The sequence below is a fragment of the Bos mutus genome, chromosome 2 (genome assembly GCF_027580195.1).
Source record: "Bos mutus isolate GX-2022 chromosome 2, NWIPB_WYAK_1.1, whole genome shotgun sequence".
NCBI lineage: Eukaryota > Metazoa > Chordata > Mammalia > Artiodactyla > Bovidae > Bos > Bos mutus.
The window spans coordinates 32,749,178-32,772,037 of NC_091618.1; the positions used below are offsets into that span (position 1 = coordinate 32,749,178).

Genomic DNA, 22,860 nt, shown 5'->3' on the forward strand with positions numbered 1-22,860 from the left:
GTCTGACACTGTTTCCACTGTTTCCCCATCTATTTCCCATGAAGTGATGGGACCAGATGTCATGAACTTCGTTTTCTGAATGTTGAGCTTTAAGCCAACTTTTTCACTCTCCACTTTCACTTTCATCAAGAGGCTTTTGAGTTCCTCTTCACTTTCTGCCATAAGGGTGGTGTCATCTGCATATCTGAGGGTATTGATATTTCTCCCAGCAATCTTGATTCCAGCTTGTGTTTCTTCCAGCCCAGCATTTCTCATGATGTACTCTGCATATAAGTTAAATAAGCAGGGTGACAATATACAGCCCTGACGTACTCCTTTTCCTATTTGGAACCAGTCTGTTGTTCCATGTCCAGTTCTAACTGTTGCTTCCTGACCTGCATACAGATTTCTCAAGAGGCGGATCAGGTGGTCTGGTATTCCCATCTCTTTCAGAATTGTCCACAGTTTATTGTGATCTGCACAGTCAAAGGCTTTGGCAGTCAATAACGTAGAAATGGATGTTTTTCTGGAACTCTCTTGCTTTTTCCATGATCCAGCAGATGTTGGCAATTTGATCTCTGGTTCCTCTGCCTTTTCTAAAACCAGCTTGAACATCAGGAAGTTCACGGTTCACATATTGCTGAAGCCTTGCTTGGAGAATTTTGAGCATTACTTTACTAACATGTGAGATGAATGCAATTGTGCGATAGTTTGAGCATTCTTTGGCATTGCTGTTCTTTGGGATTGGAATGAAAACTGACCTTTTCCAGTCCTGTGGCCACTGCTGCGTTTTCCAAATTTGCTGGTCCCTTGCTTCACGTGGTTACAAATTGTTTTTCTTGTGATATTTAGATATCTTGTGATATTTAAGATCTATTTAGCTAGAAACTTTCAGTTTTACAATAAAATATTGTTAACTATAGTCACCATGTTATATATTATATCCCCAGGACTTGTTTATCTTATAACTGGAAGTTTATGCCTTTTGACCACAGGGTTTTAAAATTTACATAAACGGTACCCCACTCTAGTACCCTTTAGCGTCATACTTTTGAAGCTGGACATTATGCTTTCCCTCAGCATTGCATTTTATATGTTTATTTCTGTTGATTTATACAGCTTTACTGTATTCAGCTTGACCATGTACTCCATGCATAGATATATCACAATATGCTTATCCTTGGTCTTTGATGATATCAGTTCTTCATTTTGTTTATTTATAATGGAATTGTGATGCATATTCTTTTATGTCTTTGTGCACATGTGGTCTAGCATATATACCTAGAGCTATGCATATTTTCAATGATGTTGAATGTGGCCAGATGCTTTCCACAGTGTGTGTGTGTGTGTGTGTGTGTGTGTGTTAGTCGCTCAGTTGTGTCTGACTCTTTGTGACCCCACAAACTGTAGCCAGTGAAGCTTCTCTGTCCATGGAATTCTCCAGGCAAGATTACTGGAGCGGATTGCCATTCCCTTCTCCAGAGGATCTTCCCGACCCAGGGATCGAACCCTGGTCTACTGCATTGCTACACTTCCACAGTGTAGCTTTACTAACACACTTCTTCCCCACCATGGGATGAGAGCTCCCACTGCTGCGTATCCTCTCCAGCACTTGGTGTGGTCAGACTTTTTAAACTTTGGCCTATCTGATAGGTGTAAAATGGCATTTCATGACTTCAAATCTATTTTTCTGAGGTACATTCTTTTCAGAAAAAAAGAACTTTTTTTCTTAGAAAAAATGGGAAATACTAATTGCTATGTTAATATTTTTGACTCTACAACTTAGGAAAATGCCACTGGGGAATTTTTCTCTTTTCTCTCCCAATGAGACAGTGGCTCTGATGAAAAGTTGTTCTACAGAGAGGGAGGGGGAAGGCCGTTCATATGTTGTGGTTACAAAGCAAGCCATGGATCACTTAAGTTGTCTCTTTGTGATTGGCAGAAGTCTTAGTAAGAGAATCTTTGGCTTAGGAGAAAGTCAAGTTTGACAAGAAGATGAGACTGCTACTTGTCAGCAGCACTGCTTGAAAGAAAAGGTTGTGACATACATTTTCCACTGGCAGGTTGTCACAAGAATCATTTGTAAATTGATGTAATATGAATACCAAAGATATGAATATTACACAAGCTGTTGAGGAATAATCAGATTTGGAACCCTGTGATCAGATCCTGTTCTTCCCAAGACCGTCTATTGAATCAGAGAAGTTACTAAGTTCTGCCTTTATAAGACCTAATTCTTTTCTATACAAGTGCTCCTAGCAATGCATTGCTCTGACTTTTATTCTTATACTGTAATGCACAAAATTCTCTGTGATCATAACTGAATCATATTTCTGAATGAAAAAAAAAACAGTTATTAGTAGCATACTTTTATAGGGATGACAACTGAAGTTCTTTTCTCCATGTCATAACTCTTAATGAGTTATTGAGATCACATTTTAATTTTCAAACATAATTTTCATCTTAAGTGCTTAATACTTCAACATGGCTAACCACATTTTATAGGAGATTCTTCTACTTGTAATAGTTATGATGGATAGGTACCCAGATTTATTTTTCCTGCATAAGTGAGGAAATGACTCATGGTAGAGGTCATAGTGATTTACTTAGTAAATTACTTGCAAAGCTAGGATTAAAAAGGATAATTTTAAACTCTTGTTCCTGTCCTGTACTTCACTCACAAGAGTAATTCCTAAAAGTTAACTCAGAACTTAACCCAGTTATCGGATAAGCAAAGATTTGGGGGAGAGTTTGCAGGGGATATATTTCTATCTAACACCAAACAGCTTTATGCTATTTTTATTGCCTTAATCAGTATTTTGTATACCAGGACTATGATGATGGTGGCCCAACTTGGAAATGACCTTTGTTACTAGGTGGTAAAGGGAGCTCAGTTCCTCAGTTTCTCCCTAGTTTTTGCTGCTTAGTGGCAGACACTCTCAGGGGTTCTCAGTCACTCACCATTAAGGATGGGTTACTGGATGGTTAGTCACTTTCAAAGATGCTCCTGTGCTGGGTGGGAGCAAATGCACTAGGACCTGCTGAAGTATAGTTCTCGATGCCTGAGCATTAGTATTTCTCTCAATATAGGGAAAGCTGTACCTCTCCCAAAGCATTTGTTTATTTTTATTAATACTGTGAACTGGCTAAATGATCATTTCTTTCAGTTCCTTAGGACATTCAGGCTCAAATTTGTGGTCCACCTCTAATAATATGCAGACCTTTGGCGCCTATTATGTGCTGATTCTGTTTTTTCTTAATCTTTCTTTGTTCTCATTCAGATTTCCTCATTACCTTATTTTTTTCCATTATAGAGTGTGTACTTTTAAAAGCCTCCCTAAATCCTTCTGGAAAGAAATTCCCTTCTCCAAACAGTGACTTGAGTTTTGCTGAAGGACTCCCACGTTTGTAATGCACAGTTTTAATGGACTCCCACAAATAAATACTAGGGTGTTTGCTGAATTGCTCTATCTAAGCTAACTTGGTGAAGGGAATTTTAGTACAGTGAGACTCAAAGCCAATACATTTCATTATATAAAAATTACACTCCTGGAAGTGGTGTGTGGGGGTTAGGGGAAATCTTTCCAGTTCCAGGTCACTTTTCAGTTGGGAATTCATGAGAAAATGGGTTAAGGCACTGTTTCCCCATGCAACATTCATTCTCAGGATAGGAGTCAGTGCTACCTTAAGAAACAAGAAAAAGAAAGGAAATAAATTCTTTTTCCTAAACTCATTTGGTCCCAGAGTTGATGGAAATCCCGATGCTCCCTTTCTTCCTACTCCCCCAATCCCAAACATCACATGGAGAGAGGAATCAGTTCCTCAGTTCATTCTTCCAGTGTGGGATAACTACCCAGGTACTGGGCTGATACGCAGTGCAGTTAACAATTAGCAGTCAGAACTTCTGCACAGATCAGAACAGATGTGGTGGCTCTGGAAGAAATATCACTCTTCTGGAGTACCCCCTCTTTTTGCTAAATTTTATATTGCTGGATCTGTGTGGGAGGGGAGCTTATCTTAGGGGAGAGGCTGCAACTGATGTGGCTCAGTACAGTGGCTCTCAGCCCATGTCTCTATCAGGTCTTTTTTATATGACCAATCCACACAGTCATACCAATGTATACCCAGCTTCATATCAGCCCTGCCCCAGAGGCCAGAAGGCTCTCTCCTGGTCAACCACATCCAGAGAGAATTAAGAAATTAAGCTTAATAGGAAGAATGTCCTGCAATGAAGTGAGGAGTCAGGATTAATTTTTTTTTTTCTTTTAACTTTAACTTAGAAGCAAATAAAACTGTTGCCAAGATTCTGTTTGTGAATGGCCACGGCAGGGAGATTTTAAAAATGCAATTGTGAGTCCCTCTGCATAAAAGACAAGTTTCAGAAAGGCAATATACGAGTTAAGGTTAAGCCATCTAACAGGACAAACAGACCCCACTCACCCAAGATGAATTGTAGAATTCAACATTCTTTGCCAAGTAGGAATATTTTTTAATAGTATTATGGAGATTCTTACTTTTAAATTTCTCCAGAGTCAGTCCATATGGGAGTTTTTTTATCTAGCATATATGTGTTCCTGTTGTGTGTCCTAGCCTTGAATCAAATCATTTTGTTTATGATTTGAATAGATCAGACCATGCCCTTTGGAAGCCATCACCCAGAAGGGTCCCCTTAATATTCAGAAAGGAGGGCTGTTAATTCTGTTCTGGAAACTTAGTAATGTGGGTTATGGAGCCCTTTTGACTGACCATCAACTTAAGTGTGTACTTTGAAGACTGAAGAGATAACATCCAAAGAGATTGCAATATCCCTAGTCCAAACTGCCTCATCCTGTTATCTTAAAAAATAATAATAGTAATAAACTAAAGACACAAAGCAGGCAGGAATCGTTCCCCACTTCCTCTCATGCCTGTAACTGCATAGCCAGAGCCCAAAATGGTCTCCACAGGGACATTTTTTGCATCTTTCAAAATCCATTGACTGTGGTTCTTAGAAGCAGCTCCAGGGAGAGTGGGAGATGTGGGAAGGATCCCAGCATGCAGAATGCCATCTCAGTCACCCAAATCTGTTCTTTTCTCAATAACTTTAGCCAGTTTGTTGTTGTTGTTCAGTTGCCAAGTCGTGTCTAACTCTTTGCGACTCCATGGATTGCAGCACACCAGACCTCCCTGTCCCTCATCATCTCCTGGAGTTTGCCCAAGTTCATGTCCATTAAATTGGTGATTCAGTTCAATTGATTGACCATCCAACAGTCTCATCCTCTGCTACCCTCTTCTCCTTCTGTGTTCAATCTTTCCCAGCATCAGGGTCTTTTCCAATGAGTTGGCTATTTGCATCAGGTGGCCAAAGTATTGGAGCTCTAGCCATTAGACATATACAGACACCAACCTTTTGTGTATAGGACCTCCTTACCCACCGCTTTAAGGATTAGACATTGTGCCTCAGCCCTCACTGCCAGTAACAGTCTACATTTGCCAATGGATTTGAACTTGGGAAAGCACTTGTGAAGCAAGACTTGTCTGGGGAGAATTAGGAAAGATGTGTCATGACACCACACCCACTGAACATGCAGTAATTGAAGCACTACACCAGTTGATACAGGTACACATTATGAATTACTAGGGGAAGAAACATGGCCTGCAATCCTCTTATCCACCCATTGGTTCACAGCACAGAGATGAGAGACCAGGCAGAACAGCAGAGCCCTAGCCACTGTGTGTGAATTAGACAAATGTTGCAATAACAGTGAGCATTGGTAACTCATGATTCTGTGTGGCCTTTCCTTCCTCAGCGTTCATAGGACTTTACACAAGCTGTATCCAATTAATCTCCCTTGTGCCCCATGAGGTGGCAAGGCCCATTATCCTCAATTTGGTGGATGTGAAAATAGAGACATAGATTAATTTACCCTGGGAATTCAATGAATCAACAGCAAAACCAGAGGTGGTACCTGTTCTTCAAAGTTTCAGTCTGTTCATTCCAAGATGTACTGAAACTTAACTGAACAAAATATTTATTTCATTATTGTCCTATGTCATATAGTTCTAGATCCATCCCTGGCCTCTTGTTTTTCATGTGACCTTGAGTAAAATTGTTTGGTCTCTCTGAGGTTATCTGTGAAATGGGTGTACACTTGACTTACCTATCCTATAGAGCTGTCATGGGGTTCACATGAAATGCTGCTGCTGCTAAGTCACTTCAGTCATATCCAACTCTGTGCGACCCCATAGACGGCAGCCCACCAGGCTCCCCCGTCCCTGGGATTCTCCAGGCAAGAACACTGGAGTGGGTTGACATTTCCTTCTCCAATGCATGAAAGTGAAAAGTGAAAGTGAAGTCGCTCAGTTGTGTCCGACCCTCAGGGACCCCATGGACTGCAGCCTTGCAGCCTCCTCCGTCCCTGGGATTTTCCAGGCAAGAGTACTGGAGTGGGGTGCCATCACATGAAATGATAGCTGTTTAATTCTGTCAAAATGTGAATCTTTTTTTTAACCCAGTATTTTACTATGTATTTTCAATTATATTTTATTCACAGTATTTTTGACATTTCAGGAAAACAAATGACTTCTATATGCAGTTTATATACTAAAACCATGATGAGCTTTGAAATCAGACACTAATTTGCTTTCTTTCTAACACACAAACACACTCATACACAAATACAAATAACCCAGAGTTACATTTTAAAATGTTTAAATGAAAGAAAATTTAATAGAAGAATGAACCTTACTTAGAACCTCCTCAGTGCCAGCCACACAGTATCTGTTCAGTAAACATTTATTTAATAGATGATGGATGAATTCACTTTGTGGATAATAAACTGAGCAGTTGGTGTTAGAGATGTCAATGTGTACTAGCTAGATTTCTGTAGAAACCAAGAACTAAAGGGCCTGTAACAATAAATGTTATTGATTTCATTAATCAATATCAGTCTATCTACTTTTATAAGATACATGAATATAATGCAATATTATCCTTTGTACTTATCCACTGAGCTTACTGTTAATTTATCCATTGTTATCCTCTGAACTTACTATACTTGGTGATAAAATTGGAAACTTTGCCTTACAAATAACAAGGATGTATATTATGCTAAAATTCTAAATCATTCTGTCTTACTGTGACCCTCAGGGACTCATCTATTCATTGATTCGTTTATTAATATAATTAATAATTGCTTACAATGTGCCAAGCATTGTGCTGAGAAATATGTTAGAACTTTTCTTTCTTTCACATAGCTTATTCTTTAGTCTTTCAAAAGGGCAGTTTTATTGAGCTGATGGCTCTGAAGATTCTCAGTCCTATCAGTATTTAACCCCAAGCTAAGACCTCTACGGCTTCCCTGGTGGCTCAGCGGTAAAGACCTGCCTGCAATGCAGGAGATGTCAGCAGACATGGGTTCAATCCTTGGGTCAGGAAGATCCCCTGGAGGAGATGGCAATCCACTCCAGTATTCTTGCCTGGGGAATTCCACGGACAAAGGAGGCTGGTGGGCCAGAGTCCATGGGGTGCCAAAGAGTCGGACACAACTGAAGTGACTTAGCGTGTATGTATGCAAGGTCTCTCTGGACCGTGAAGGTAAAATAACTAAAAGCAGTTTTTCAGAAGGAATGAAGTCAGAAAGATCCGTTCTATTTGATTTTACCTTCTGGTGGGCAGGGGAACAGGATCAGGACAAGCTGATCCTCTAAGTGGAAAATGTGTGGGAAGGAGAACAAGGGCAGTCCTGTAGTGCCTGACAATTTGAAATGTCAGGTTTTATGTCGTTCATAATTTTCAATATGTCTTTTACAATGCAATTGAGAATAAAACTTTCTCAAAAACTAGAAGAAGAAAAGGACTTACTTAAATAAATTATTACACCTTTACTTCTGAGATTCATTTTCTTTCTCCTATTTGTTTAATTCATATCGGGTTATTGGATCATTTGTAGGTAATGTTTCTAGAAATGTTTGTCCTATTTCGTGTACTTGTCATGGTGACAGATTGTTGCTATGATGTTTCACAAGGCAACTTCTCATTTGCCTGCTTAGAAGGACTGATACTTTTTCTACAAATGTGACCCTGTATCCAAAAAGGTAAGAAAAACATAACCCCTCAAATGAATAACTCCATATTTTTAAAAGCCAGGATTTTATTCCAAAATTTATCATTCACCTCTCCGCTAGGGTAAAGAACAAATTCCTTTCACCTGAAAACACAAAAAATCACCTAGGTTGGGTTCTGAACTGCTTTGAGAAAAACACAAAGAAACACAGTGGAAGTTCTCCGATTCTACCATTATTATAATATTTAAATGTCACCAAGGCAGCCTGCAGAATGCTTTCTGAGCCTAATGATGTCAAATGGAAGCAGCTTCATTACCAAAAAGGCTGTGACATTTCTTTCTCTAAAAATACAATAAGTAGAAAATAGTACTTCTATAGATAGTGCCAGTGAGCAACAAGCTCCTGAATGTATTATGGAAGTGGGCAAAAATCCTTCTGTAGTGATGAGAAAGAAAAAAAAAGGAATAAGAGAAGATGTTGGGAAAAATGCATTTGTGGCTATATCAGTGATAAAGAGATAGAGGGCTAGGTGAGAGAAAGGGCAGTAGCAGGAGGAGGAGAGAAAAGAAGACATGGAAACAAGAAGGCGGTGTGTGGAAAGGAAAGACAGAAGACTGAGAAATAGAGAAAAGGGAATAGTAAATAGATTAGTTGAGATAAGGGAAGAGGAAAAGAACGAGTGAGGATGAGTGCAAGCAAGAAATGAACGAGGGACTTCCCCGGTGGTCCAGTGATTAAGAATCTACCTTCCAATGCAGGGGATGCAGGTTTGATCCCATTCAAAAAACTAAAATCATGGCATCTGACCCATGGCAAATAGGTGGGGAAAAAATAGAAACAGTAACAGAGTTTATTTTCTTGGGCAACAAAATCACTGCCGATGGTGACTGCAGCCATGAAATTAAAAGACGCTTGCTCCTTGGAAGAAAAGCTATGACAAACCTAGACAGTGTATTCAAAAGTAGAGACATCACTTTGCCAACAAATGCCCATATAGTCAAAGCTATGGGGTTTCCAGTGTCATGTATGGATATGAGAGTTGGACCATAAAGAAGGCTGAGCACTGAAGAATTGATGCCTTTGAACTGTGGTGCTAGAGAAGACTCTTGAGAGTCCCTTGGACTGCAAGGAGATCAAACCAGTCAACCCTAAAGGAAATCAACCCTGAAAAGTCATTGGAAGGACTGATGCTGAAGCTGAAGCTAGCTCCAATAATTTGGCAACCTGATGCGAGGAGCTGACTCATTTGAAAAGACCCTGATGCTGAGAAAGACTGAGGACACGAGGAGAAGGAGGTGACAGAGGATGAGCTGGTTGGGTAGCATCACTGACTCAGTGGACATGAGTTTAAGGAAACCCTGGAAGGTAATGAAGGACAAGGAATTCTTGCATGCTGCAGGCCATGGGTCGAGAAGAGTCAGACACGATTGAGTGACTGAACAACAGGGAACTAGTATCCCACATGCTGCGGACAACTAAGGCCATGCATGACAACTAGAGAGTCCCTTACGAAGAGCTGATGTAGCCAAATAAATAAAATAAATAAACATTTTTTTAAAAAAAGAAATGAATGGGGTAGGAGAGGGAGAAGGACATGTGTAAGAGGTTATCCTCCTGGGGATTCAGCAAACTACAGTCTATGGACCAAATCCAGTCTGTTGCCTTTTCCTGTAAATTAAGCTTTATTGGAATACAAGCTGGCCCATTGATGTGTATATTGTCTATGGCTGCTTTCATGCTACAATGGCAGGGCTGAGTATTTGTGATAGAGTCAGTATGGACCACTTAAAATATTTACTATCTAACTCTAAAGGAAAAGTTTGCAATCCAATGTTCAGTTCAGTTCAGTCACTCAGTCATGTCTAACTCTTTGCGACCCCATGGACTGCAGCAGTCCAGGCCTCCCTGTCTGTCACCAACTCCCAGAGCTCGCTCAAGCTCATGTCCATCAAGTCGGTGATGCCATCTAACCATATCATCCTCTGTCATCCTGTTCTCCTCCTGCCTTCAATCTTTCCCAGCATCAGGGTCTTTTCAAATGAGTCAGCTCTTCGCATCAGGTGGCCAAAGTATTGGAGCGTCAGCTTTAACATCAGTCCTTACAGTGAGTATTCAGGATTGATTTTCTTTAGGAAGAACTTGTTGGATCTCCTTGCAGTCTAAGGGACTTGCAAGAGTCTTCAACACCACAGTTCAAAAGCATCAAATCTTTGGAACTCTGCTTTCTTTATAGTCCAACTCTCACATCCATACATGACTACTGGAAAAACCATAGCTTTGACTAGATGGACTTTTGTCAGCAAAGTAATGTCTCTGCTTTTTAATATGCTGTCTAGGTTGATCATAACTTTTCTTCCAAGGAGCAAGCGTCTTTTGATTTCATGGCTGCAGTCACCATCTGCAGTGGTTTTGGAGCCCAAGAAAATAAAGCCTGTCAGTAATCTAATCTTATTGTTCTTAAACTTTAGTGTGCATCAGAATTGCCTGGAGGGCTTGTTAAAATAAAGATTGCTGAACCCCATCCCCAAAGGTTTTGGTTAAATAGATCTGAGGTAGGATCTCAAATTTTCCTTTCTAATAAGTTTCCAGGTGATGCTGGTTCTGTTGGGCCAGAGCTTGCACTTTGACAACTACTGCTTTTATTTGTACATAATGTCACACATCAATATTGTGCTGAATAAGGACATTTGTGCAGTAAGGGAAACAAAACCAAACTTGATCCTCTTTCTAGATAAACATAGATGTACAGATGGATATCATAATTCTTTACAAAGTATCTTTTTAAAAATTCTTAAACTGGATTTTTTTATAATGCCTATTTCATTCTTAAAACAATGACAACTAAATTTGATTTAGTTAAAAGCTTAGTTAACTGGTAGTTTACTACTAAAAATGTTTGCTTTGCATCCATTCCCTGTAATAACATTTCATGGCTACATGGGATACAATAGGTGCTTAATAAATCAGTGTTATTGTTGTTGCCACAGACGCTCTTATTTTAATGAATATATGGTTCTTGTTAAAAGGTGATGGTAAAATACGTAATTCTGGCAGTTCACGTTCTGCACAACACTGTGTCAACTTAACTTTGTACACACATCAGCCAGTTCCTCTTTTCCTTGAACCCATTGTAACAGGTTAAACACCAATTATCAAAAAACTGCAAAATGTTGACTGTCTATACTTTTTGAACACAATAGGGTCTTGTTTCTGAAGAGATTCCTTAATGAATTTTCCTATAAAATAGGCATATCTATTATTAATCACATCAAGGAATGTTGTAGGTTTAAATTCTTTCAAATTTTTATTTAATAATTTACAAACTGTAATTAGTTCCAGAATAAGTAACACTGGCTGTAATATTCCACCTCTTCCTAGATCTTCTTCCCCTGACATCTTTTCCCTTCTTTTCCTCTATTCCTCTATTCCTACGGCGGAACTCCCATTGTGTTCAGCACTAGGTCAGTCACACCATCTGCTTGATGAGTGCTTTAGGGGAGAGGGGTCATCTGCAGCCCTTCTATCTGCCTTCCATTCTGATGACTCCCTGCACGTGCTTGAGATGGACTAGGAATAACCCCATACCCCAAATGAGCAGTTCCAGGTGGCATCTGTATAACAGGGTGACTTACCATTCATGGTGAAATTCCACTGAGAACTGTAGAGGTGTGTATGGCAGAATGTTGTGACAGAGTGATGTGAACCGCTAACAGGCAGTTTGCTGCTCTTGAGCTTATTCAGGGAATCGTGCTACGATGAAAACACTGAAGGTTCACTCAAGTTATCACTTGTTTAATGTTAGGGAAGACACGGGTCTTTCTGGTGTCAGAAAAAGAAGCTTCTTAGAAGGTAGTAATGAGTAGTCTGGTGGATGTCTTTCCAATTTTGTTTGAATTTTCTTTTTTTTTTTTTTCCAGTTTTTTTTTAAATTTTATTTTATTTTTAAACTTTACATAATTGTATTAGTTTTGCCAAATATCAAAATGAATCCATCACAGGTATACATGTGCTCCCCATCCTGAACCCTCCTCCCTCCTCCCTCCCCATACCATCCCTCTGGGTCGTCCCAGTGCACTAGCCCCAAGCATCCAGTATCGTGCATTGAACCTGGACTGGCATCTCGTTTCATACATGATATTTTACATGTTTCAATGCCATTCTCCCAAATCTTCCCACCCTCTCCCTCTCCCACAGAGTCCATAAGACTGTTCCATACATCAGCGTCACTTTTGCTGTCTCGTACACAGGGTAACTTTAATCCATACTGGTGTTTTTGTGTTAGTTTTTCCTGTGGTTGCTGTAACAAATTACCACAAACTTTGTGACTTAGAAAAAGCACTAACTTATTAAGTTACCTTTCTAGAGTTCAGAAGTCCAGGATTTATTTAGTCTTTGTGAGTTAAAGGTGTTGGCAGGGCTGCATTCTTTCTGGAGGCTCTAGGAGGATCTGTTTTCTGGCTTCTAGAGGGAGAAGGCAATGGCACCCCACTCCAGTACTCTTGCCTGGAAAATCCTATGGATGGAGGAGCCTGGTAGGCTGTGGTCCATGGGGTCGTGAAAAGTCGGACAGGATTGAGTGACTTCACTTTCACTTTTCACTTTCATGCATTGGAGAAGGAAATGGCAACCCACTCCAGTTATTCTTGGCCTGGAGACTCCCAGGGACGGTGGAGCCTGGTGGGCTGCCATCTATGGGATCGCACAGAGTCAGACACGATTGAAGCGACTTAGCAGCAACAGCAGAGGTTGCCCACTTTCCTTGGCTTTTGGCTCTTTCCTCCATGTCCAAAGTCTGCAGTATTGCATCTTTCAGTCTCTCCATTTTGTTTCCTCTTATTTCCTGGCCAATTTTCCTACTTCCTCTTCCTTTTTATTTTCAATTTTTAAAAAAAATCTGTATTTAAGTTACTTAAATTTTTACTTATTTTTCTTTCTATTAATAATGCATACTTAGCCTTATTGCTCTTACTATTTTTTCTTTTTTAAAAAAAATTCTTTATAATGAAAGCATCTGTACTGCCACTCATTTTAATAGGTTCATGAGAACTTAAGGTTTTGCTTTTCAGTCTTTGGTCAAAATTATCCTCATGGTTTCTAAGGTTTTTTGAAAATTCATTGTTATCTGTATTCCCCAAAGGGAGGAAACCAGTGTTTTAGTACCTAACCTAATTTTCTGAAAAGATTTGTAATTCACAGCTTGCATATTGTCTTAACTCGTGTATGCTATCATCACATATTATAAAGCAAATGTTAAAGGTTACAAAACCGGTTAACTGCTACAATAATTGTGTTTTTAATATTAGGGAATATCTGCATATTCATTCATATCATTATTATTGGTTTTTAAATAGGAAGAAAATATTGCGTGTATAGGATAATTTTAAATTTTGAGGACATCAAAAATATTTCCTGCATCTGGAAGATTGGCTTCATTTATAATGCCTTTGATTACAAAAGAAGATATGTATATTGTAGGAAAAAATAGTTAATATATAATCAAATGAAAGTAAACAAAGTCATGTGAAATATACCACTAAGGAAAAAAAATTCCTCCAATTCAAAAGAAATGATACGAATGAACTTATTTACAAAATAAAAACCAACTCACAGACTTAGAGAATGAACTTTTTATTTTTATTATTAAAACGTATTTATTGTTATTTGACCTTGCCACCTGACATGTGGGAATCTTAGTTTCCTGACCAAGGATCAAACCCACTCCCCTTGTAGTGGAAGCACAGAGTCTTAATCACTGGACCGCCAGGGAAGCCCTGCTCCAGATTTTTTAATATACTACATATATTTATATATTTTTGAAAAAATTATGGCTATTCTGGTCATACTGTTTCCTGATCTACTCTTTTAACAATGTATTATAAATATCTGTATTACTTGACATTTTTATTGGTTGCATTGTATTTTATAATATGGATAATATAATATAGATTTATTGTTAACACTCTGGCAAACATTCTTGCAGCTAGTTCCTTAGAATAAATCCCAGGAAGAAAAATTTGTGGGGCAACAAGCATTTTAAAGTCTTTTGATCCATAGGGGACCCAAACAGTCATAATCCAGAAGATAATTTCACAGAATGGTTACTGCACTTCTTTCCCTTCCCAAGGAAACATCATAGTGATTTAATTACTGTTTACTTTTTTTTTGACTTTCAGGTTACCTTGCACCTCGAAACCTTCCTAGTACTGGATTCTTCCCGTTCCTGCAAACCCTACTCTGTGACACAGACTCTAAATGCAAAGACACACCCTATGGGCCACAAGATCTGCTTCGTAGGAAAGGAATTAACAGAGCAGTATTTAAAGACAGGTAGGGGCATTTTCCAAGTGTATTCAGTTGCTTTGAGAGATCAAGTCTTGTTTCCTTATGAAATATATGGGAAGCCATCCTAGGTTAGATATACAATTTTATTTTCTACATCTACAAATGTGATGATCTAAATATGAAAGAACAAAGTGGTTGCAAACTGGAATTACCATGTTTATGTGGAATTAGGTATAATCTACTTTGGATGAATTACTCAGTTTTTGCTTATGCTTCCTTAAGGGATAAAAGAGGGTTACAGCAACTCCTACAGCTCAACTCCAGAAAAATAAATGACCCAATCAAAAAATGGGCCAAAGATCTAAATAGACATTTCTCCAAAGAAGACATACAGATGGCTAACAAACACATGAAAAGATGCTCAACATCACTCATTATCAGAGAAATGCAAATCAAAACCACTATGAGGTACCATTTCACACCAGTCAGAATGGCTGCGATCCAAAAGTCTACAAATAATAAATGCTGGAGAGGGTGTGGAGAAAAGGGAACCCTCTTACACTGTTGGTGGGAATGCAAACTAGTACAGCCTCTATGGAGAACAGTGTGGAGATTCCTTAAAAAACTGGAAATAGAACTGCCTTATGATCCAGCAATCCCACTGCTGGGCATACACACTGAGGAAACCAGAAGGGAAAGAGACACGTGTACCCCAATGTTCATCACAGCACTGTTTATAATAGCCAGGACATGGAAGCAACCTAGATGTCCATCAGCAGATGAATGGATAAGAAAGCAGTGGTACATATACACAATGGAGTATTACTCAGCCATTAAAAAGAATACATTTGAATCAGTTCTAATGAGGTGGATGAAACTGGAGCCTATTATACAGAGTGAAGTATGCCAGAAGGAAAAACATAAATACAGTATACTAACGCATATATATGGAATTTAGAAAGATGGTAACGATAACCCTGTATACGAGACAGCAAAAGAGACACTGATGAGGGAAAGACAAATTGGGAGACTGGAACAAACATATACACACTACTATATATAAAATAGATAGCTATAAGAACCTGCTGTATAGAACAGGGAACTCTACTCAATACTCTGTAATGGCCTATATGGGAAAAGAGTCTTTGAAAAAGGTGATTATATGTATATACATCTGTACACCTTTGCTGTACACCTGAAACTAACACAGCATTATAAATCAACTACTGTGGTAGTTTAGCTGCTAAGTTGTGTCCAACTCTGTTGACCCCATGGACCATAAGTCCGTTAGGCTCCTCTGTCCATGGAATTTTCCAGGCAAGAATACTGGAGTGGGTTGCCATTTCCTTCTTCAAGGGATCTTCTGGACCCATGGATCCAACCCAGGTCTCCTGCATCACAGACTGATTCTTTACCAACTGAGCTATCAGAGAAGCCCCCAAAAATTGACTATAAAAAAAATCAACTATACTCCAATTGAAAAATAATACTGGATAGTCAAGGCAGTCATTCTTAACTTCCCTCAGAGATTCTCTATCCTACTTCAAATTGTCAGTGCATTGCCCAAGACTCGATCACAAACATAAGATATAGGACAAGGTCAGGGATATTATCTTCTATGTGGTACTACTAGATATAACAGAAACTAGGAAATGCAAATAAGGAAATTAGGGATCTAGAAATCAAAGTAATAAAGTTGGAAGTATACTTAATTGAAGAACCACCTTTAAATGAGGTTAATGTGTCCTATTTTATGGTATGAGAAGCTGAAGAATAAAGATAGGGAATCTAGACCATTTGCAACCTCAGTTTTCCATCCTGAGATTTTAAATCTAGTAGGAGTCAAGAGCCTAACCATTTGTAGAAATAATAACATTGTAATCTGAATCAACCATGAGATTATTTTGGTAGAGAATTTTTTGTGTGTTTCTCAAGAAAAGATGATATTTATCTGTAATCAGAGATATTTGGTCCCTCAAATTTTCATTTAAATTCATTGGCATGTAGCACCATTTCTCCTTCAATATTATCATCATGATTTTGATTATTAGTTAGAATGGGTAATACTTTGAGAGAGTAAGTAACTGCAAGCTATTTAACATAAAATATCAACACGTCAAGAATTATCTTTGGAAATGATTTGAGATACAATGTAATTGTTGGGTTGCTGGTTCACACCGGTTTTTATTGTGTCAATAAGTTATTTGGTCTTTATGCATAAAATGCTCTGATGTTCACTGATTTATTTATCAATATATTCAAGAAATAGTGGCTGAGGAATTTCTGTGTGCCAGGCATCATTCTAGGCACTGTAATACAGAGACGAACTAAACAAATTCTCTACCCTTTTGTTACTTGTATTCTAATGGAAAAGCAAAAAAGCAGTCAAATGAATAAATAGCATGCTGCTGCTGCTGCTAAGTCACTTCAGTCGTGTCCAACTCTGTGTGACCCCGTAGACGGCAGCCCACCAGGCTCCTGAGTCCATGGGATTCTTCAGGCAAGAGTACTGGAGTGGGTTGCCATTGCCTTCTCCAATGCATTAAAGTGAAAAGTGAACGTGAAGTCACTCAGTCGTGTCTGACTCTTGGCGACCCCACGGACTGCACCCTACCAGGCTCCTGTGTCCATGGGATTCTCCAGGCAAGAGTACTGGAGTGGGTTGCCATTGCCCATAATCACCAATAATAGTAAATGTTCCGGCAAGAAAATAGAGCAAATTAAGAGGTAGAAACTGAAAGGTGAGAATTAAATAGGAAAATAGGATAGCAAAAGAAGGGCCTCTGTTGGAAGGTGACATCCGAGTGGAGACCAACAAGGACCAGGAGAAGCCAGCACCAGCATATGAACATTTAGAAGAGAAAGTCCCAGGCAGAGAAGCAGTCAGTGATCCTGAAATGGGGACACACTTGATCATTTAGAGGAATAGAAACTTGCCTAATATGGATAGAACATAGTGCAGGATGATGAAAGGGGTAAGGGATTTGTTGAAAAAAATGAAAAACCCCAGAGAAAGAGCATGAAGCATCAAACAGGTAAGGAAACAAAAGGAATTTGCCTACTGTTTTTAGTATAATGAGAAGCCATTGGAAATTTTTAAACAGGGAAATGGCATGACATATTGTCTGTGAGACTAATGTTCTAAGCATATACAAGCATTACCTCAACTAGCAACTAGTTGTGTATCTCTGCAAGGGTACCAAAAGATGACTAGAGCTATTGTCCCCCTGGGTACTCAGTGTAGAGATAAAGTGAATGAATACTTTATTCATTCAACTAGTTCGCAGTCTCTGTGTCCCTGTGTGAGTGATGAGTTAGGCATGATTTATGCCTGTGTTCTCGCAGGAGAAAAGTGGAAGTGTTAGTTGCTCAGTCGTGTCTGACTCTTTGCAACCCCATGGACTATAGCCCATCAGGCCCCTCTGTTCATGGGATTCTCCAGGCAAGAATACTGGAGTGGGTTGCCATTCCCTTCTTTCCGACCCAGGGATCCAGCACAGGCCTCCTGCACTGTAGATGGATTCTTTACCATCTGGGCTAGCAGGAGAAGGTAAATGTTAAATGAGTGATAATAGGAGATAGTGCAAAAAAAGAATGCCAGGAGGAAATTGAAGCAAGACATCCTCCATATTTAAAGTAGAAAGAGAGCTTTCAGCTGATGTAATCAGGTAAACCTTCATGGAGAGATTGTACCTCAGATGGACATTTCGTGAACCAAGTGTTAGAGAAGATATGAGGGAAACTAATGTTCATATTTACAAACTGGTGCTCTCTTCTTTGTATCTTTTTTTTTTCTCATGAAGAACTAAGTAACAACAAGGAGAATAATTATCAATATTTAATAAGTCTATAGAGTGTTCTTGCCTGGAAAATCCCAGGGACAGGGGAGCCTCGTGGCTGCCGTCTATGGGGTCGCACAGAGTCGGACATGACTGAAGTGACTTAGCATAGCATAGCATATGCATATTCAGTTCAGTTCAGTTCAGTTCAGTCGCTCAGTCATGTACGACTCTTTGTGACCCCATGAATCTCAGCACCCCAGGCCTCCCTGTCCATCACCAACTCCCAGAGTTCACTCAGACTCACATCCATCGAGTCAGTGATGCCATCCAGCCATCTCATCCTCTGTCGTCCCCTTCTCCTCCTGCCCCCAATCCCTCCCAGCATCAGAGTCTTTTCCAATGAGTCAACTCTTCGCATGAGGTGGCCAAAGTACTGGAGTTTCAGCTTCAGCATCATTCCCTCCAAAGAAATCCCAGGGCTGATCTCCTTCAGAATGGACTGGTTGGATCTATACATATTACCACCCCCAAAAAAGTATTTTTCTGTGTATTTCTATGTATAAGGTCCTCAGTAACATAATAGAGGACCAAATTCATGGAGCCCCCTGAGATGAAGCATTGAGTTGATTTTAGAACTAAGATTAAAGTCCAAGTTTATTTTTAGCCTCTGTTGGTTATTCTCTAGATAGCTGATCATGTCTCTTTTTTTCACTTTTATTCTAATTTCCAGGTATTATATTGAGCTCAAGCTGTATATTGCTGTATATTCAGTATTTTCTCTAAACTACCAAGTAATTGGAGCTTAATTTGGAAATTACATGCACTAATAAAATTGCATTAATGATATCTCCCACCACGCTATTAATTTTTATGTATTATATAGCCATACAATGAAACTGGGACGTGGTTACTAGGTAAGCCATCCATACTGGGTAGGTCCTTTCACTAAAGTGCTTCCCTTTGGTGAAGAAAGATTCACTAGCATAGCCACATTAAGAAACAAAACAGTCTTCCTTTTCTGTTTTCTAAGTGAGGGGGAAAGAGGCTATCTTCGGCCTTCTCAAAGGAGGCCCACCATGTTTATTTTAATAGAATGCTCTTCTGAAAGACAGGATAATACTGAGGTCACTACTTGCTGGCCAGTTGCCAGGTGTTTTGATGCATTTTTGCATTAGCACCAGTCTTCTGTTATTAAATTCATACTTCTTAAGCATTAGCTTCAGGATGAGGTGGTTTAAAAAAAATTCAACCATCAACTCAGCATCAACTGTAACTAGCTGTCTGAAAGAAGAGATGATTATGTTTATTGTTTTCTCGCTCTTTTGCACAAGGGATGACCCAACATTATGGGACTTACCCTTATGGTCCTTCCTCCCTGCACTGCCTCGAAGAATACATCAGAACAGTGGGGGCTCTTGACTGTGCTGTTGCTCACACAGCTGGCAAATGGCAAAGATCATCTTGCAGAGCTCATGGGGTCATTATTTGGAGAAACAATTCAGCCTTCCTGCAGCTCCTGCTGGGGAATTGTCTTTATGGATATACTCCTTGTCTCTGTCGTGTCGACACTCATCCATGACCCATGGTTTCCAAATTCATACCTTTGTTCATAGTATCGAATGGCTCTTATAGAACCTAAAACACAGCGAATCTGATTCTATTCAGAGGCATTTTTTTTTTAAAGTACCAAGGCTTTTGTTTAGTAGTGAAAAATATGGATGTGTTTAGAAACTAAAGATATTATTGGGAATCTGGGGTAACTGGAAATAGAACAGGTATGCATCTTCATTTGACTATGAACATGAAGTAAGATGTATTAGGTTTCATAACTGTATTAATTTCAGAGTAATGGATAACCATCTAGTAGTCATTTTAGTGAGTATCTGTATAAAAATAAAGGTGAAAACATCATTTATCAAAAACAAAGTGGAAGGAAGTCTTTAACTGCCATGCAGGCAAAATTGTTAATTCATTGAGTTAGAATGTGTTGAACATGTACCATGTGCTGGAGACTATCCAAGTTACTGTGGATACAGATGACCTTACATGCTGGATTCCCATAAAAACTTAAAATCTGGTGAGAGAAAGACAGAAACTACTAAACAGGTAAATTAATCTGTCACATGGTAAATGTGATGACTGTTTCGTTCTCACTGTGCCTAAAACATTAGACAACAGATGGTGAATAGTTATATAGGCACTCTGAGACATTGTTTCTGTCTGAAGAATATATATCTTACTGTTGGATATTTTATTGGAGTGGAGAGAGGGTTGGGTGGGGAGATACCAGAAGAGTGCTCCAGAGACCTCTATGGGTGAGATCATGAAGGTCAGATAGGGTGGTAGTTACCAGACTAGAGGAAGGTGTATTTGAAATAGAAAAAGAAGGGCTTTCCTGGTGGCTCAGTGGTAAAAAATCTGCCTGCGAATGCAGGAGATATGGATTCAATCCCTGGGTCGAGAAGCCCTCTTAGAGAAGTAAATGGCAACACACTCTAGTATCCTTGCCTGGAAAATCCCATGGACAGTGGACCCTGGTAGGCTACAGCCCAGGGGGTTGCAAAAGAGTTGAACACTACTTAGTGACTAAACAACAGCAACAACATAGAAAAAGAATCTCAGAACCTAAGAAAGAAATTAATGGTGATCCTTGTATAGTCAGTTTAGAGGAATAGGCAGACAGCTTTGCCACTGACTGTGATGGCAGAATTACAAATTCCTTTGTGATGTTGCCAGATTACTCTCCCTGTCAGGGCTAAGTAGAACATAGTATGTACAGGGTTATCTGAAAGCTACTGCAATGTTATGTCCTCCCCCATATTCTACATGCTTCTGATGTGCATCTGCCCCAAAGACATTTCCTCATCTGCCTCACCATGGTGCCTCTGAAAACTTTTAGAAATGTATTAGCTCAGATATAACATCTCCAAAGTCCCTCCAAATAATATAAAAAGCCCTAGGACAGAGCAACATATTAAGGCATTTCTAAATCTTAACACCTTGACTGATCGTTGATTGGCAAGTGAGCCACCTGGAAGAGAGGTGCATGTTGAATGTGGGCATGCACATGGGCATGCAGGGATTATATCTGAATAGGGAAGACCCTGAAAGAATGAACACAAGGACGAAATTCAAGAAATTATGAAAAAGTTAAAATTTTCCTGTGAATGACTTCTGCTCGGGGGTAGTCAGGAAGGATGACTGTATAACCAAGGAGGCCTTAATGCCGTTATAACATCCTTATTTGTCCCTAAAGTTAGTAACACCTGTCATCTGAAGCTGGAGTCAGAACTGGGCCTGGAGCATGTTTCACACCTTCTTTCCAGGTGTCACTGCATTACCTGTATAACTATATTTCAGGGGGAAAAGGGAAAATAGAATAAGTTTAACTAATCCTTAGAGACAAAAAAAATGTCAGAATTTTCTTTTTAGGATTTGCCATATGTGTCTTTCCTAGAAGCAATTCCTTTCAAAGACAGAATTGCCATGGTGCACATGGATGCCACCCACACAGGCAGTCTTTCCCACTCACAGGAAATACAAAGACATTCAGTATAAGTGCATAAACCCTACAGCTATGATGATATCTATAAATGTGACATTTCCCAAAAGGAACTGTTGGTAGACATGTCTGAGAAGAAATAAAACTACTCAGCCTAGTTTCCCTCCCAATATCTTAAGTTTAACATTTTGAATCCAAGATGTTCCCCTTATTAATTCCCTTTTGAAGTAGAGCACTATAAATGTGGTAGAGTCAGAATCCACTTCTTCAGCATCTTAGCAGCAATGCTGTTAACCATCTCCCTGGTACTGGACATGTGAGCTGGGTCTGGTAAAAGTCAAAATGATGCCATGGGCCACTTGGAGATTTGACTCAGCCTTTCTTGCCTCACCCAGAAGATTGAATTTTCTGGATCCAGATGAGCTTCCATGCTAGATTCAAGAGGCACCTAAGTTTTGCATAGTGCCTTAATATACCTCCAGAGATATCCAGTATGTGAAAGATTCTCTTAGACTTCCTTATACCTATTCTGAATTCCTGAATAGGATTTTTAAATCTCCTGAGTTGGTCCTAGGGAGTCGATGGGGGGTAAGTTGTCATTGAATAAATCCACTTCTCTGTCATAGCCTAGTACAGTGTTGCTACTTGGGGCCAGATAATTCTTTGTTGTGCTGTGCATTGTAGAATGTTTAGTAGCATCCCTGGTCTCTACCCTCATCCCTGGCCTCTAGATACAAGTAGTATCACTCCTATCCAGTGTTAACAGCCAACATGTCTCCAGATATTGTGAAATATCCCCTGGGAGCAGGGGAGGGGCCAGAAAATGCCCCCAGTTGGAAACCACTGGTGTAGTGAAAGAATGAACAAAAAGATTTTAAGGCAGCAAGAGCCATGAATTAGGTAATGATTCTAGGATCTTGCTCTTACAAAATTCAAATGATAACTCTAATTTAGCACCCCCATTCATGTGTGGTCATCCCCTGGCCATATCCTTTCTTAGCTATTACCATTAACATATTATAATCCCTGTTTTTTTTAATTTGTCTCACCCCCTATATGTCCTGGGAATTTAATAAATGTTTGTGAGTTTACGACTAAATATGGTAGATACAGTGTAAGATTGATTATATGTTTATGCATGTGTTGCCATCTTTGGGTGCTTCCTCTTTCAAGGATCTTTGCAGAGCCAGGTGTGCAACAAGGGAGGCAGACCAGGCTATTTTAAAAAGTTGCTTTTTTCAGGCAAGAATATACAACGGAGCAAAGGTA

At 39.4% G+C, this 22,860-nt stretch overlaps 1 protein-coding gene across 1 annotated transcript in view; it reads left to right on the forward strand.

The window, feature by feature from the left end:
• Positions 1-22,860, forward strand: part of ABCA12 (ATP binding cassette subfamily A member 12) — a 200,098-nt gene that overhangs the window by 49,805 nt on the left and 127,433 nt on the right. The window contains exon 3 of the mRNA XM_005909592.2: positions 14,199-14,352. Within this exon, the coding sequence (XP_005909654.2) occupies positions 14,199-14,352 (154 nt within the window). The remainder of the gene's footprint in view (positions 1-14,198; positions 14,353-22,860) is intronic.